This window comes from Lutra lutra, chromosome 10, assembly GCF_902655055.1.
Source record: "Lutra lutra chromosome 10, mLutLut1.2, whole genome shotgun sequence".
In the NCBI taxonomy this organism is placed as follows: Eukaryota; Metazoa; Chordata; class Mammalia; order Carnivora; family Mustelidae; genus Lutra; species Lutra lutra.
Genome location: NC_062287.1, coordinates 8,607,113 through 8,622,454, shown reverse-complemented (window position 1 = coordinate 8,622,454; position 15,342 = coordinate 8,607,113). Strand labels below are relative to the sequence as shown.

At 43.1% G+C, this 15,342-nt stretch overlaps 1 protein-coding gene across 1 annotated transcript in view; it reads left to right on the top strand.

Annotated features, from left to right (window-relative positions):
* Positions 1 to 852: 852 nt before the first annotated feature.
* Positions 853 to 15,342, top strand: part of PPP2R1B (protein phosphatase 2 scaffold subunit Abeta) — a 32,533-nt gene continuing 18,043 nt past the window's right edge. The window contains 10 exon segments of the mRNA XM_047691663.1: positions 853 to 1,017; positions 1,885 to 1,975; positions 2,355 to 2,455; positions 6,104 to 6,336; positions 6,635 to 6,782; positions 10,985 to 11,140; positions 11,351 to 11,465; positions 12,117 to 12,187; positions 12,542 to 12,676; positions 13,179 to 13,352. Of these exon segments, the coding sequence (XP_047547619.1) occupies positions 904 to 1,017; positions 1,885 to 1,975; positions 2,355 to 2,455; positions 6,104 to 6,336; positions 6,635 to 6,782; positions 10,985 to 11,140; positions 11,351 to 11,465; positions 12,117 to 12,187; positions 12,542 to 12,676; positions 13,179 to 13,352 (1,338 nt within the window). The 5' untranslated portion in view covers positions 853 to 903.

The window sequence follows — 15,342 nt, the reverse complement described above, 5'->3', positions numbered from 1 at the left end:
TGTACAAGCAAAGTAGCCACTCCACCCAGTTTGGAAGGATTAAAGCTTGTCCTAGTTTTGCTTGATTGTTGTACTTCTAGCATGCTAAAGACCTAAAAGAGGGAGGAAGAAAAAACAACAGAAGGCACCATTCCAGTACCAAACTGAAAAGAAACACAAAAACAAGAGAGCAGCATGTTTTCAACAGCTTGCATGGAAAAAGCGGAAAAAATATTGACTGGGGAGTTTGGACAGCAGTGTTCATTTTCTCTCACCGCCCGCATTATTTGTCTTACGGAGCAGGAGCCAGATACAATTCTGGCTCACAGGCCAGAGGAAGAGGTGGAGGGGTTCTGTGGAAGCTTCAGGCTAGCGGGGGGGGGGGGGGGGGAATTAGGGCTGGAGACCTGGTGGCTCAGAGCCAGGATGAAGTCAGGGGAGGCGCTAAATCTGTTTTCCTCCTGGCCTCGGGCATCCTCTTTGGTGTGCCCGAGTCCTAGGAGCAGAGCTCACATCACTCGGGTAGGTCCCTGACCCCTTCAGCCCACCATGAGCAAAGTGAATTCCTGCCCCTGTTTCTTTTGGCTGCGTAAAGGATGCGGGGGCTCCTTGCGCTTTCTCAGCCCTCCCTTCTGGAGTTTAAACGTACACCTCCCGCAGCGGGGTACGGGCAGGTACCTCCATCACCCTGGCAGAGACTTTGCACCCCCGCCTCCGCGGAGTGGTAGCTTGGGCCTTAGTTCCGCCTGCCAGGGCGCGGGGCGGGGCCTGGGCGCGGGGCGGGGCCTGGGCGCGGGGCGGGGCCTGGGCGCGGGGCGGGGCCTGGGCGCGGGGCGGGGCCTGGGCGCGGGGCGGGGCCTGGGCGCGGGGCGGGGCCTGGGCGCGGGGCGGGCGGCGGCGGCGACGAGCCGGAGGAGAAAGAACATGGCGGGCGCAGCGGGGCCCGGGACCGGCCCGGGGGCAGCGGGAGGAGATGGAGACGATTCGCTATACCCGATTGCGGTTTTAATTGACGAGCTCCGCAACGAGGACGTGCAGGTACTAGAATCGGGCCGGGGCGTGGAGGCGGGCCTGGTTGGGCGTGGGGTGGGAAAGAAGGAAGGCCGGCTCCGCGGTGGGGAAGGCTGGGGGGCCCTGGAAGAGGCTGACTTAGAGCAGAAATTTGATGGGCGGGGGGGGAGGATAGAGACCCATGAGGGGCAGCACTGGCTCGAACAGACCTTCTCTGGGGCCTCTCCAGTACCCCTTTTCCCAGCGCCTGAGGCGTCCCACCCGGTCCTGGCGGTTGTGGGAGCACCGGCTTCCCGCCCGGGCGCCCCTTCCGGGTGGTGCTGGGAGGGGGAACGCGCGTTGGGTCCTGCGCTGGGAGGAGGGTGGCGCGGGCCCCAGGAGGCTGGAGTGGGCTGCAGAGATGCCGGAGGGGCCCTGTGAGCAGCAGGTGGGTGAGAGCCTTCCTCTCGGCTTGGAAACCGGCCTGGCTTGTTGGGTACAAAGAGAGTGGGGCGGCTTAATAACCTAGAAGAGTCGGTGTGTCAGCTCAGGTGTAACTTTTTTCTTCGGAAAGCCGGGGGTTGTGTTCAACCATTTCACCAGCTTCACCGATGCCAAAGTGTTCTCATGTTGAAATTGTCTCACTTCCTGGATGTGGTATTCTTTTTCCTTTTTCGAATGGGCCCTTTGTTGCTCTTAAGAAACCTTCCTTTGGCTAAAACGAAGCTGTGTTCCCACTGCTCGCAAGGTTCCTCATAGAGTAAGATCTAAAATGAAGGTTTTCCTCCTGGTCACTGTATGCCATTATCCTACCTGTTTGCAACTTTCATCTTTTGGTCTAAATCACAGTTGTCTACTTCACTCTTTGCCCTTTCTTTCTTTCTTTCTTTTTTTTTTTTTAATTTTTTTTTGAAGCTCCGTCTCAACAGTATTAAGAAATTATCAACAATTGCTCTAGCGCTTGGAGTAGAAAGGACGCGAACAGAACTGCTCCCATTCCTTACAGGTTTGTGACTTTTTGGTTTAAAGAAAGACATAGCCATTGCCATTTTCCAGTGGCTTTCAAAACTTACTCTTTTTTAGAATTTGTTACCAATGCTATTAAATACTAAACTGAGCCTGATGCTTTCTGTACAAAAGAAGCAAGACAAGGCATATCTTATGGCCAGATGTATTAAAACATTAACTATTTAGCTAATGGGAAGGAAGGTAATTGACATGAGATTGTCAATCTCTAATTCATTGTGTGAAACGGGTCCAGAATGCTGTTAGGGCTGTGACAGGACTATCTAGTTAAATATTGAGTCTATTTCTAGTTTTGTGTGAGTATCCTGTTCTGGACCAGCTATCCTTGTTGATGAGTACTGGCTTATTGTCATTTCCAGATACAATTTATGATGAGGATGAGGTACTGTTAGCTCTTGCTGAGCAACTGGGAAATTTCACTGGCCTGGTGGGAGGTCCTGACTTTGCCCACTGTTTGCTGGTAAGTATATTCTGCCTACCATTTTTGCAGAACTTTTCGAGTATAAATTATACATTGTTTAGTGTTAGGGGCACTACAGCATTTTTAGTGCAGATCTTTTTTTATGGGTAGTCACAGTGTTGGCTGTCGGGAAAACAAATAATTTAGGCACTTATGACTGAGCATAAGAACTTATTTTTCTTTTCTGCCTCTGTGGACTTACTTGTTAGTTTAGAGATTGGAAGAAAAAGGGTTTGATTGTTTTTGTGGGTTCTCACACTTCTCCCCCTCCCCAAAATTGGAGATCTTAATTCTCTTCTAGCAGTGTCATAATTTGGGAAATGTTTTTTAGGGGCTTTTTTTTTTTTAAAGATTTATTTTATTTATTTATTTGACACAGATCACAAGTAGGCAGAGAGGCAGGTAGAGAGAGGGGGGTGGGGGTAAGCAGGCTCCCTGCTGAGCAGAGAGCCTGATGCGGGGCTTGATCCCAGGACCCTGAGATCATGACCAGAGCCAAAGGCAGAGGCTTTAACCCACTGAGCCACCCAGGCGCCCCATTGGGCTTTTTTTTTAATTGAAGTTTTTATATAAGTAATCTCTATACCCAGCGTGGGTCTTGAACTCAAAACCCCAGGATCAAGAACCATATGCTCTGGGGTGCCTGGTACCTCAGTCGTTTAAGTGTTTGCCTTCAGCTCAGGTCATGATTCCAGAGTCCTGGGATCAAACCCTGCATCAGGCTCCCTGATCCATGGGGAGACTGCTTCTCTCTCTTCCCTCCAGCTCCTTGCTTGTGCTCTCTTTCTCTCAAATAAGATCTTTAAAAAAAAAAAAAAAAAAGAAAGAAAAGAAACACATGCTCTATAGACTGAACCAGTCAGCCTCCTTGGAAATGTTTATTAGCTTTTTATCTTTGATTATAAGCCTATGGTTTGCTTCTGACTTACTTTGTGGATTTGATGAGTCCAGTTCGATTGGGAACTCAGTGACATTTACTGACAACCTACTGTATCAGTCGTTGAAGTTATAGTGTTAATGTTAAAGAAGATCAGTGTGAATGGAGTGAGGTCTCCGCCTTTCTATGTTAACAAGTAGTTACTGTATAGCGTTGGATGGAAGAATAGAAGCACATACAAGGTACTTAAATAGTAGAAAGGAGAAAGAGATTAACTCAGGGTGGTAAGAGAAAACCTTTTTGGTGGGGGGGTGATGTCTAGACTAAGTTTTGAAGGATAACTGGGAATTTAACAGTTGGACAAGAGAGAGATGTATGCCTGATGGCTTAAATGCTGTCTGTATGATGCTGATTTGTGATTTCTGTAGAAATGTGATTTTTGACCTCTCCATGAATATAAGTACCTGCTTGTATCTCTCCACATATCTGCCTATGATTTTTCCACTTGGATGTCAAACAGGCTTTTCAAATTTAACATGCCTGAAACAACTCCATTTTCTCCCTAAAGTATGCCTCTCGTTTAGTGGTCCGTCTCAGTAAATAGCATCACTGTCTACCCACTTGGACAAGCCAAAACCTAGAAGACATTCTTGCATCCTCTTTCCCTCATTTTCCACATTCAGTGCATGAATAATTCCTATAGATTCTGTATACAATTCAAATGAGTTCACTTTCCTTCCTCTCCACTACTACCTCACTCTCCCTTCCTCTTGTCTTCCTAGACCTGATGATCTTCCCGCGAGACTACTGTAGTAACGTCCTGACCAGTTGCCTTCCACTCTGGCCTCCCACCCTCTCCCTCTGGTTCACTCTTTACCCAGCGAATGGATCACTTCCTGCCTTGGTGCTTAGAAAATCCAAATTCCTACCTTAGGTTTTGTTAACTAAGGAATAAGCTGTCTCTATGAATTTATTTCATGTCGTGTTCCCTTTTGATAACCTCATTCTATTTTTTTCTCAAATATTTTATTTATTTATTTGACAGAGAGAGATCACAAGTAGGCAGAGAGGCAGGCAGAGAGAGAGGGGGAAGCAGGCTCCCCGCTGAGCAGAGAGCCTGATGTGAGGCTTGATCCCAGGACCCTGGGATCATGACCCGAGCCGAAGGCAAAGAACCCACTGAGCCACCCAGGCACCCTATATAACCTCGTTCTATTTATAGTGGTCTTCTTTCTGTTCTTTGAATAAAGCCTTATGATTATTGCCCTGGGTATTCCCTCTAATGTTCTTTGGGCTTCTGTTGGCTGCTTCCTTGTCATTCAGAGATCAGCTTCAGTGCATCTTCTCAGAGAGGCCTCTCTCTAAACACCCAACCTGAAATTGCCTAGTCACCTGTTACCACATCATCCTATTCTATTTCTTCACAGAGTGCTCCTCCCCATATGATTGTTTTCTTGATCAGTTGTCTTTCTACCCTAGAATATAAAGTCTGCTAGAGCAAGGAACCTATATGCCTTCTTTTTCCTCTGTCCTCAGTGCAACAGTGCAACAGTAATCCATTGATTGAGGGGTTTGGAAGTGTGAAAGAGGTTGCCTTGCTGGTGTGTTGAGCCACAGTACACAGGAATGGTAGGTGGGGCCGTAGGGAGAGGGTCCAGAGAAGTAGGCAGAATTCAAATACAGAGACAACTCCTGATTGATTCTCGGGAGCTTGGCCTTATGTTAGAGTGGTGATAGAGACCCTCCAGGGATACTGTATGAGAGGCACTCAGTGACTGCCAGGGTAGATCACGAGAGGCATTTGTAAGCAAGTAAGAAAGCAGTATCTTTTCAAAGGGCTCCTGAAATAGCTCTTAGGAAAGTTGAGTACTTTCTACTTCTGTGTGTATCAAACAATTTTTGAAATGTATTATTAGGTCGACTCATTAGGTTGACTCATAATTCTCTTTCACGCTCTTGGTCAGTTCTGTATGTGGATTTTGTCTTTAACATTTGCAGCTCATGGCTATGCTGGATATACAAATGTACACTTAGAGAAGTAGTGGTTCAGAGAACCAGCCCTCTTGCACTTTTCACTGCGCTGTGTCCTCTTCGCTTACTGATCCTGGTCCAGACCAGCCCTTTTGGCCTCTTCTATTTCTGAAGCTGCAAACAAGGATTCCCACCATGTCTGTGCTGTTCATCATTCTGTCAGCGACTTCTGCTCTGTGTTTGGCTCATAAGATTCCGGATATATTCTGAAGAAAGAGGTTCTGTACTCAGCCTTTCCTATGTTAGATAAGTTGATGGTGTGGAGCTAGTGGACAGGGTTACTTGCATTTCCAAGAATGGTAGAATAATATTCCAAAGCCTGTGTGGGCCCCATGGCCTGATGAGATGTCATCATGTAATTGTGGTGCTGATGTTTTTGCATTTACTCTTGAGGAAATAAACATGATCTTATCTGAATTTGGCTCCATATCTTTTAAACCTAGTCATTCAGCTTGCGGTAATATTAATATTGTGTCAAGTCTCCACTGTGTCATTTGTAGACACCATCTGGGAATTGCCATCTGGGACATGAGATCTTGGCTGTCCTACAGAAGTCGTGTCTTCAGGTTGGACACGCCATATGTTATCACTGTGTGAACTGAAAGTAAGCATTTGGTGTGCTGTAGCTAACATTCTGCTTACATGTACCACCTCCCTTCAGTCACTTTCAAAGGTGATAATCTGTAGCTAACCTGATTCTGTAAGTTTTCTTCTCTGATTTTCCTTTTTGGTCTTTTCAGCCTCCTTTGGAAAGTCTGGCAACTGTGGAAGAAACTGTGGTTCGAGACAAGGCTGTGGAGTCCCTGAGGCAGATCTCCCAGGAGCATACTCCTGTTGCTCTGGAAGCTCATTTTGTACCTCTGGTGAAGCGCTTGGCGAGTGGGGATTGGTTCACCTCTCGCACATCTGCGTGTGGTTTGTTCAGCGTTTGCTATCCCAGGGCTTCCAATGCTGTCAAAGCAGAAATTAGACAGTAAGATCTGGTGTTTTGTTTTTTTTTTTTAGTTATTTGGGATTTTTGGGAACTTCTAGCTAACAATTTACACAATAATACCCTGTTGCCAGTGAGTGGCCGATAGCAGGATGGGAGAAGAGGTGACATGATTTTATTACTCAGCTGAATGTACTAGTGGTTTTATATTTGTTACTTGTATGAGTAGAACCACTGATGTTTGTGAGAGAAAACCACTAAAATGGCTGTGTGTATGTGTTGGAGGTGTTTAATCAATGGTGTTTGACAGGAAATATGTTCATTATTTGATCCGGTCCAGGCACTTCCGTTCCTTGTGCTCAGATGATACTCCAATGGTACGACGTGCTGCCGCTTCCAAACTGGGCGAATTTGCAAAAGTTTTGGAATTAGACAGTGTGAAAAGTGAAATTGTTCCACTGTTCACTAATCTAGCTTCAGATGAACAGGTAAGTTAACCTTTACTTAAATAGGTAAATGGATATGCTCCTCTCTAACGTTTTAAGGGGAGTTTTGGTTCTCATGTTAGGATCCTTTTTGCCAAAATGATACTTAAGTCTGGGCTGGATAAAGTTTAATGTGCCCCATCTCAGTGTCCTTATATTTCTTTCTTAACCAGACCATGATTTTCTCTTACATTAGCAGTGGTTAATAGAAGAGTCAAAGAGTAGACAAGAGGGCACTGGGTGGCCGAGTTGGTTAAGCAGCTGCCCTGGGCTCAGGTCATGATCCTGGGGTCCTGGGATTGAGCCCCATGTTGGGAATCCCTGCTCAGCAGGGAGTCTGCTTCTCCCTTTCCCTCTGCCTGCCACTCTCCCTGCTTGTGCTCACGTGTGCGTGTGCTCTCTCTCTTCCTGTCAAATCTTTTTTTTTTTTTTTAAAGATTTTATTTATTTATTTGACAGACAGAGATCACAAGTAGGTAGAGAGGCAGGCAGAGAGAGAGGAAGGGAAGCAGGCTCCCTGCTGAGCAGAGAGCCCGATGCGGAGCTTGATCCCAGGACCCTGGGATCATGACCTGAGCCGAAGGCAGAGGCTTAACCCACTGAGCCACACAGGCGCCCCTGTAATAGCAATTCTAAATCTATAAAAGATCTGTATCTTTTGGGGGTGGAAATAACAACAATAAGGAGTGCCTACATTAAGTATGCAATTTTTTTCAGCCTGTCTTAAGGGGGGTACATAAAAGAAACACTTTGTCCTCACAACAGCCCCATGGGGTAGATACACCATTTTACATATTAGGAAAACAGAAAAAATTGAGGTCACTTTTTCAGGGTCGCAGAGTCAGCAGTAGTAGAGATGGGATTAGAATCTAGGCAGTTTGGTTCCAGAGTTTACAGCCTTCACATCCAGGCTGTACTGCCTCTCTTGATGGCTCAGAGGATCCACCCCCAGAGTTTCTAGACTCTAGAAGATCCTTTTGGGGTTTTAATTTGCCACTGTTCTATCCTAGAATCACTCCACATGTGTAGGACCAAGAGCACCAGCCAGACATACTGATGAGTGTAATTTTCAGATTCTAGATGGAAAGATGGTAGATCTTACTTTCCATAATAATTAAAAAATGTTATTAAAATTGCATACAGAAAAGAGCACAAAATCTACAACCCCCTGAATAAGATAATGTCATCTTATTAGCAAACAGAACTTCGACAACCACTGCCTAGAAGCCTACCACACATTCCCTCCCAAACATACCCGCTCCCTGCCTGCTTCAGATAACACTTTATCTTGATTTTGGTGGTAACCATTTCTTAACTTCTCTGTATATTTACTACTTCAAAAAGTAAAAAACGGGAAATTAATTTTAATAATTTATTTTATTTAACAGTATGTCCAAAATAATGATCATTGAACATGTGACACTAGCCACATTTCATGTGCTCCAAAGGCACAGGTGGGTAGTGGTTACCACATTGGACAGATGGCTTTAGAGTCCTCATTTAGGATTTTATTGATTATGCTTCCCATGGTCTAATGTAATGTTTTCCTTTGTCTTCTGTATTTCCTGCAAGTGGTTAGTTGAATCTAGTGTGGGGGAGGAGGGTTTGCAAACTTTTTCTGTAAAGGGCCAGTTAGTAAATATTTTTGGCTTTGTGAGCCTGTTTCGGTTGTAACCACTCAAATCTGCTGTTGTAGCACAAAAGTACTGTAGTGTGTAAACGAGTGGGCATGGTGGTGTTCCAGTAAAAACCTAATCTACATAAAGTAGCTGCAGTCCTGGGTTTGGCCAATGTTTGCCCCATCCCTGATCTAGAGGCTTAATGAGATTTAGATTTGATATTTTTGGGGTGATAAGACCACTTCGCATTGGGATTGTAATTTTTGTTAAGAGGCATATAATTTCTAGTTGTGATATATTAGAAAAAATATTAAGTGCTCAGTTGTAAAATGTGTGTATGTATATTTCGTCTGACCACGGTTAGAATTACTGTTCTTGGCTTATTCATTCACTGAAAAAATATTTATTGATTACCTGCTACATTTAAGGCACTGTTCTGGTGCTGGGATCCAGTGTTAAGAAGACATACAGAGGCCCTTCTGTCATTTTGATGAAGGAAAACAGATAATATTAACAGATCAATAAGCATTAACAATGATAAATACCATGATGAAAATAAAGTAGGGTGACATAATAGGGAGTGATTATAGGGCATTCATCTAGACTGATTAGTTAGAGAAGGACTCTGTGGAGGGGATACAAACTGAGACACAGGAGAAGAATGCCAGCCATACCCTTTCCTGGGGTGCCAGAACTCCAGGAAAAGAGAATTCCAGGAGGAGAGGACACTAGGGTTGGAACATAGTGGGTAATAGTGTCTCTGATGGGCTCTGAGGTTGGAGAAGATAGGCGGACACCCTGTAAGTCAAGGTATAGGGTTTGGATTTCTTCTAGGTGCAGCGAGAATACCCGTAGATTTTAAGCAGGGGTGGTGTGACTTGATGTAATTTACATTTTATTTATTTATTTATTTATTTATTTATTTATTTATTTATTTATTTATTTTAAAGATTTTATTTATTTATTTGACAGAGATCACAAGTAGGCAGAGAGACAGACAGAGAGAGAGGAGGAAGCAGGCTCCCCGCTGAGCAGAGAGCCCGATGCGGGGCTCGATCCCAAGACCCTGAGATCATGACCTGAGCCGAAGGCAGAGGCTTAACCCTCTGAGCCACCCAGGTGCCCCTACATTTTAAAAAGAACATTCTGGCTTCTGGCCAGAAGCCAAATTATAAGGGGCAGGGGTGAGATTAGAAACAGCAGGACCAATTAGGAGACTTTTGCAATAACCCAGGCAAGACACGTGATGAACTCAAATGGTACAGTGACGGTGGAGAGAATCTAGAGACAAGTTTAGAGGCAGCATCATTAGGACTACGATGGGATTGGATGGGAAGAAAGGAGGAGCAATGCGGGAGACCTTGATTTTTGGTTTGAGCCCAAACTGGCTGAATGGTGGTGTCATTGCTAAGATAGAGGACAGGGTATGGGGAGAAAAGTAATTGATTAACAAATATTTATTGGTACATATTTCCATAGATGATAGTAGTTGCTTGATACAGCATTGTTTTTGGATTCCAAAAATATTTGTATAGCCACTGCCAAGAACCTAGTAACCTAGTCTGCTTTTTTTTTTTTGCTTGTTCTTTTGGATAGACGAGTGAATGTGCTGGGCATATAGTAAATTATTGTTGATGAATAATTTTAAAATTTGTATTATTTTGAGAAGTTGGAGTCACTTACCTTTCATGTGTATGTATGTGTATGTTATATATATTTATAAATATACATAATCGTATATGCACATACACTATTCACATTTTTGGTCTCCCTCCTGTGTGCTTATGTTTATATATTTTTAGTTTCTACTTACATATTTATGATTCCCAAAGCTATAATCTCAATTCCTAACTTCTCATTGATTTGTCTAATTGTGTATTTCTACTTGCCCAAGGGACACTTGGGTATCAGGTTGACACTTGGCAAATTATGTTTGGGAAGTTGAGTTCCTTAATCTCATACCTTTCTAAAATTTTTTGCTTCATTTTTCTAGGCTTGGCTACCTCAAAGTTACTCTGTCCCTGACTCTCAACATTCTAATCCAGTGGGTTTTGTTTTTTTTTTTTTTAATTACTATTATGTTTTTTTTATATAGTTCTTTCCAAGTCATCATCTCATGCCTACTATCACTGCCACCCCAAACTGTTTATTTGACAACTGAGCTTCCTGTTTCCCTACCGCTTATTCTCTTATTTTTGTTGTGATCTGTTAAGCAGTTTGGTTCAAGTATAGTTTTCATTTTTTTATCCCTTAACAACTTACTATAGGAAGGCCTTGAAGACATCATTAAAATGTTCTCTCTTTTTTTTTTTCATTTAAGTTTTACATTTTCATTAATAAAAACTGCAATTTGGCTAAGGGAATTACATTACTGTTGACTCTAGAACAAGGTCTTTTTTGCTTTTATGGCTTTGATACGCTATTCTAGGCAAAGTATGTTTTAAGACATAAAAATGTGAAGCTATGTATAGTGTTTTTTTGTTTTTCCTTTGAACAACACCTACAGCGTTACCCCACACCACACATAATATACTGCCCTGTGGCTCTCCGTAAATTTTGTCTAACAAAGAAATTTTGTTCCTTTAGGATTCAGTGCGTCTCCTAGCTGTGGAAGCTTGTGTCAGCATTGCCCAGTTACTGTCTCAGGATGACCTCGAGGCTTTGGTGATGCCTACGCTTCGGCAAGCAGCAGAAGATAAATCTTGGAGGGTTCGCTACATGGTAGCTGACAAGTTTTCAGAGGTAAAATTATTGTACTGACATTTTCTAAGTGCTAAGAGAAAAAAAGCCCTCCAAACCCACAGATTTGCTGCATACCAAAAGTTTCTGAATTAATTCTTCTGAATTGGAAGTGCTTGTAGCAAAAACATATTTGAAGGTTACACGGTTTTGTTTTGTTCATGTTAATTAACTTGTTAGTATACATTAAAACTTGTACAAATTTTTTTATAGCTCCAGAAAGCTGTGGGTCCTAAAATCACCCTAAATGACCTCATCCCCGCCTTTCAGAACCTACTTAAAGACTGTGAAGCTGAAGTCCGAGCAGCTGCTGCCCACAAAGTAAAAGGTTAAGGAGTTCAATTTGTTGTGGGATATATCACTCATTTTGGTGCATTTTTTAAAATGTCAGTGAATTTTGTATGGTTTTTGTTGTGGGATATGGTTTTCAATAAGAGGTGATTTCGTTGTGTAGGAAAGTCACGTCGTTGGACAAGGCTGTTCCTTTTATATTTAAAACCAAATAGCCGGGGCGCCTGGGTGGCTCACTGGGTTAAAGCGTCTGCCTTTGGCTTGGGTCATGATCCCAGAGTCCTGGGATTGAGCCCCGCATCGGGCTCTCTGCTCAGCGGGGAGCCTGCTTCCTCCTCTCTCTCTCTCTCTCTGCCTGCCTCTCTGCCTACTTGTGATCTCTATCTGTCAAATAAATAAAATATTAAAAAAAAATAAAAATGATAAAATTAAAAATCTTTAAAAAAAACCCCGAAAAACCAAATAGCCATTTTATCTTGTTTTTGTAACAAAAGGTGCCTTAGCAGGTTGGATTGGTGTATATGGCATATAGATTGATGAAAAGTTCATCTAGAATAAGAGCTATTTTCCCCTCGTGGAGCTTATTTGCTTAAACATGATTTGATTAAGTTGCAACTGCTGATAAACCCGGCTGCTTGTAAACGGCTCTATGTAAGCATTAGTAATTTTTTCTATTTCTCTCTTTCAGAACTTTGTGAGAACTTGCCCACTGAAGGTAGAGAGACCATAATTATGAATCAAATTCTGCCCTTTATAAAGGTAAACCTAATTAGGTTATTTTTTGTTTCACCTTGCCCTTTATGTTACAAGGTAAACTTTACCTCAGTTTTCTTGTTTCCTTGTTTTAGTTTAAAGCTCTTTGAGTTTAAGGGTGGATAGGGGATGATTGGGATAGTCATGTTAATATGATGCTGTTGTTTGTTACTTATTAGTGTTTGTAATTGTAAAATGCTCTGTGGTGCATAGGTTTCTATTATCTAACAGATGGCTTGGAAATTGATGAACTAATCAATATTGAAATAGTGCTGTCTCTTTAAGTTCCTTGGGTGATGCTATGGAAGTTTCTGTTGTCTTGCCACAAAAGAAAGGCTTTTAATTTTGATTTTATTTTAGGAATTAGTATCTGATACAAATCAACATGTCAAATCGGCTCTAGCTTCTGTAATTATGGGATTGTCTACCATTTTGGGCAAGGAGAATACCATTGAACATCTTCTACCTCTTTTTTTAGCTCAGTTAAAGGATGAGGTGAGTCTGGCTAAAAATTCTATTGCCTTTGACAGTCAGTGATTTGGTTTGGTTTTGGTTTGGGGTTTCACTAAAATAGAACTCGAAGCAGGGATGAAGGGATTAAAAAAAAGGTAGCTTATTTTAAACCAGTGACAATTCCTGTGTTTGGGTATGGAGTTACAAGTTCTGCAGAAAAAGAGCACAAGGAGCCATTGATGCGGACCTGAAAATGTCTTTGTGTCCTCGCTGCCTGATTCCTGCTGAGACGCACTGGTGTCTTCCCTTTAAAGCTGCTGTAGCTTTTGTTTTGAATGTTTTAAATTTAAATTTAAATATAATAGCATCAAAATTGTAATGATGGCTAACATTTACTCTCCTACTCTCTGTCAGACATGATCGTAAATGCTTTGCATGTATTATTAGATATAATCCTCAAGGCAGTTTTTGCCTCATTGTCACAATAGAATATCGGGCAGTGAACTTGATTCTTATGTGTTCTTTGCAACTTGTGTATTTGCAGTGTCCAGAAGTTCGTTTGAATATCATCTCTAACTTGGACTGTGTAAATGAAGTGATTGGGATCCGTCAGCTCTCTCAGTCTCTCCTTCCTGCCATAGTGGAGCTGGCGGAAGATGCCAAGTGGAGGGTCCGGCTGGCCATCATTGAATATATGCCGCTGCTGGCAGGCCAGCTGGTGAGTGTGTGCGCCGCACGGAGTGAAGGGTCGCCTCGATTGCAGGCCAGACTGACGGTGGCATGGAGGAGGCCACAGGATTATGATCGTTCAGATGCATGAAAGTAGGGTCTGACCTCGTTGCCTGTAGGATGGTTTTTATATTCAGTAGTGCATTAACTGCTAGCGAAGGGCTGTTATAGAAACAAATTTCACCTTATGGCTACCTAAAAGCAAAGCCAGAGAAGAATCAGTGTCTTGATAAATAAATATCACAGTATGATGTTTAGTGTCTCTGAAGGAATAGTGAGCCGAGAAAAGAACTTTGCTTTTTGCTCACGGCAGCTGTTTGCCTATATTCTAAGCAAAATGTCCCTGATGACCCTTTTTCCTGCATTCTGGTGAAAGGGAGTTGAGGCTTCATCACAGGGGAACGGAGTACGAAGTCTGGAGGCTAGAGATCACATTATCACATTATGTGTTCCAGTTTTCATTTTCATTTACTCTAACTGATCATCACATTAATTAAAATTTCAGTGCTTGGTATTATAGCCACATCCTTTCTTTTTTATGAAGTGCTCGAGGTAGGCTCAGGTTTGATTTGCGCATGCGCTGTCGGGAGCACGTGCTGTTGACGTCTAGCTGGAGAGAGAGACGAGTGAGCTCTTGCGGGGCTGCAGCCGTGTGGAGTGTCTCACTTGCAGTGCTTGGCAGAACCCAGCGGGAATTAGGCACATAACATTTGTTGAATGTTGAATGAATGAATACCTGAATTTTTTTTGAAGTAGCTCCTGCACTTTGTCAGTTGACAGCTGACATTCTGCAGTGTGTGTCCTCTCTCACCCTCCTTCCATTACTTTGAGATCACAGCATGTGGGATTAATTTTTTTTTTCTTGGACCACTGAATTTGTTGCCTACTTTGACATACTAAGTTTGTGAAGTGTGTCCTGTGCATGTTGGTGGCATTACGTTTTATAAAATTTGAAGTGTCTCATTCAAAACAGATGGCAGTGAATAGCTTATGGGGTCAGGTGAAGTGTTTGTTCTCTGACACTCCCAAGCGCTGAAGGTCACCTTCTCTTTGTCACTGGTGACTGTCCTGCATTTTCCTCTCTAGAGTAGAAAGCAGCAGTGCCTAACTGGTTTGCTAAAAGCTGAAACAGCTGTCCAGAGGGAGGGGTAGTTCTAGTATCATTTCTTTCAGCCTCTGCTCCCCTCTGGCCCGGGAAGTTGGCAGAGGTTTGTAGCTCTGTGGTGGAGGAGAATGGAGGCAGGGCGGGGGTGGGGGTGAGTTTCGCTGACTCATACCTGTCTGGCAGGGGATGACCTGTAACGTCATGAACATTTTGTTCAGTATTTTCAACTTCTTCTAGTATTATATATTTTATTCTTATTTTTCTTCTAATCTGTGTAGAGTTTTATATCAGGTAGTTAGTCTATACAGTTCTTTCAAGGTTTATTGTAGAGCCTGGCTAGTGAACCATGGTGAATAGATATAAAGTTAAACCACAAAACTTGGGAAATAAAAATTAGGACTCCTGAAGAATCCATGACCTGAACTGAAAAGGATATCTTTGAAGGCTGACATGTATGCTAAAACCTGTTCATAATCTGTTATTTTTATAAAGCCATTTCTTAAATCAGTATTTTCCAAGCACTGACCCTTGGTATTGTATCTCTTTATTTAAAATATATACTCACTGGTCAATAACTTCTTAGCATCCAAAGAAATAAAACTGTGAAACCTGCAGACCCCACAGAGGAGGCACTAGCTGTCCCCGCTCTGTCCCACGTGTTGCCTGAGTGCCACAGAGTTGGTGTGTGTGAGTCTGCCTGTGCCGGGCTGGCTGCCTGTTGGCAGGCAGAGCAGACCCGGGAGGGTCAGGATGGTTCCCCCGTGACTCCACCCTGGGGCCTTGTCCCTGCTTTATTTGCCCTCTGCTTTCTCCCATCATCCCAGACATTCTCTCTTTAATTGGGGATCTCCCAGTTTCTTGATGTCAGCTTTTT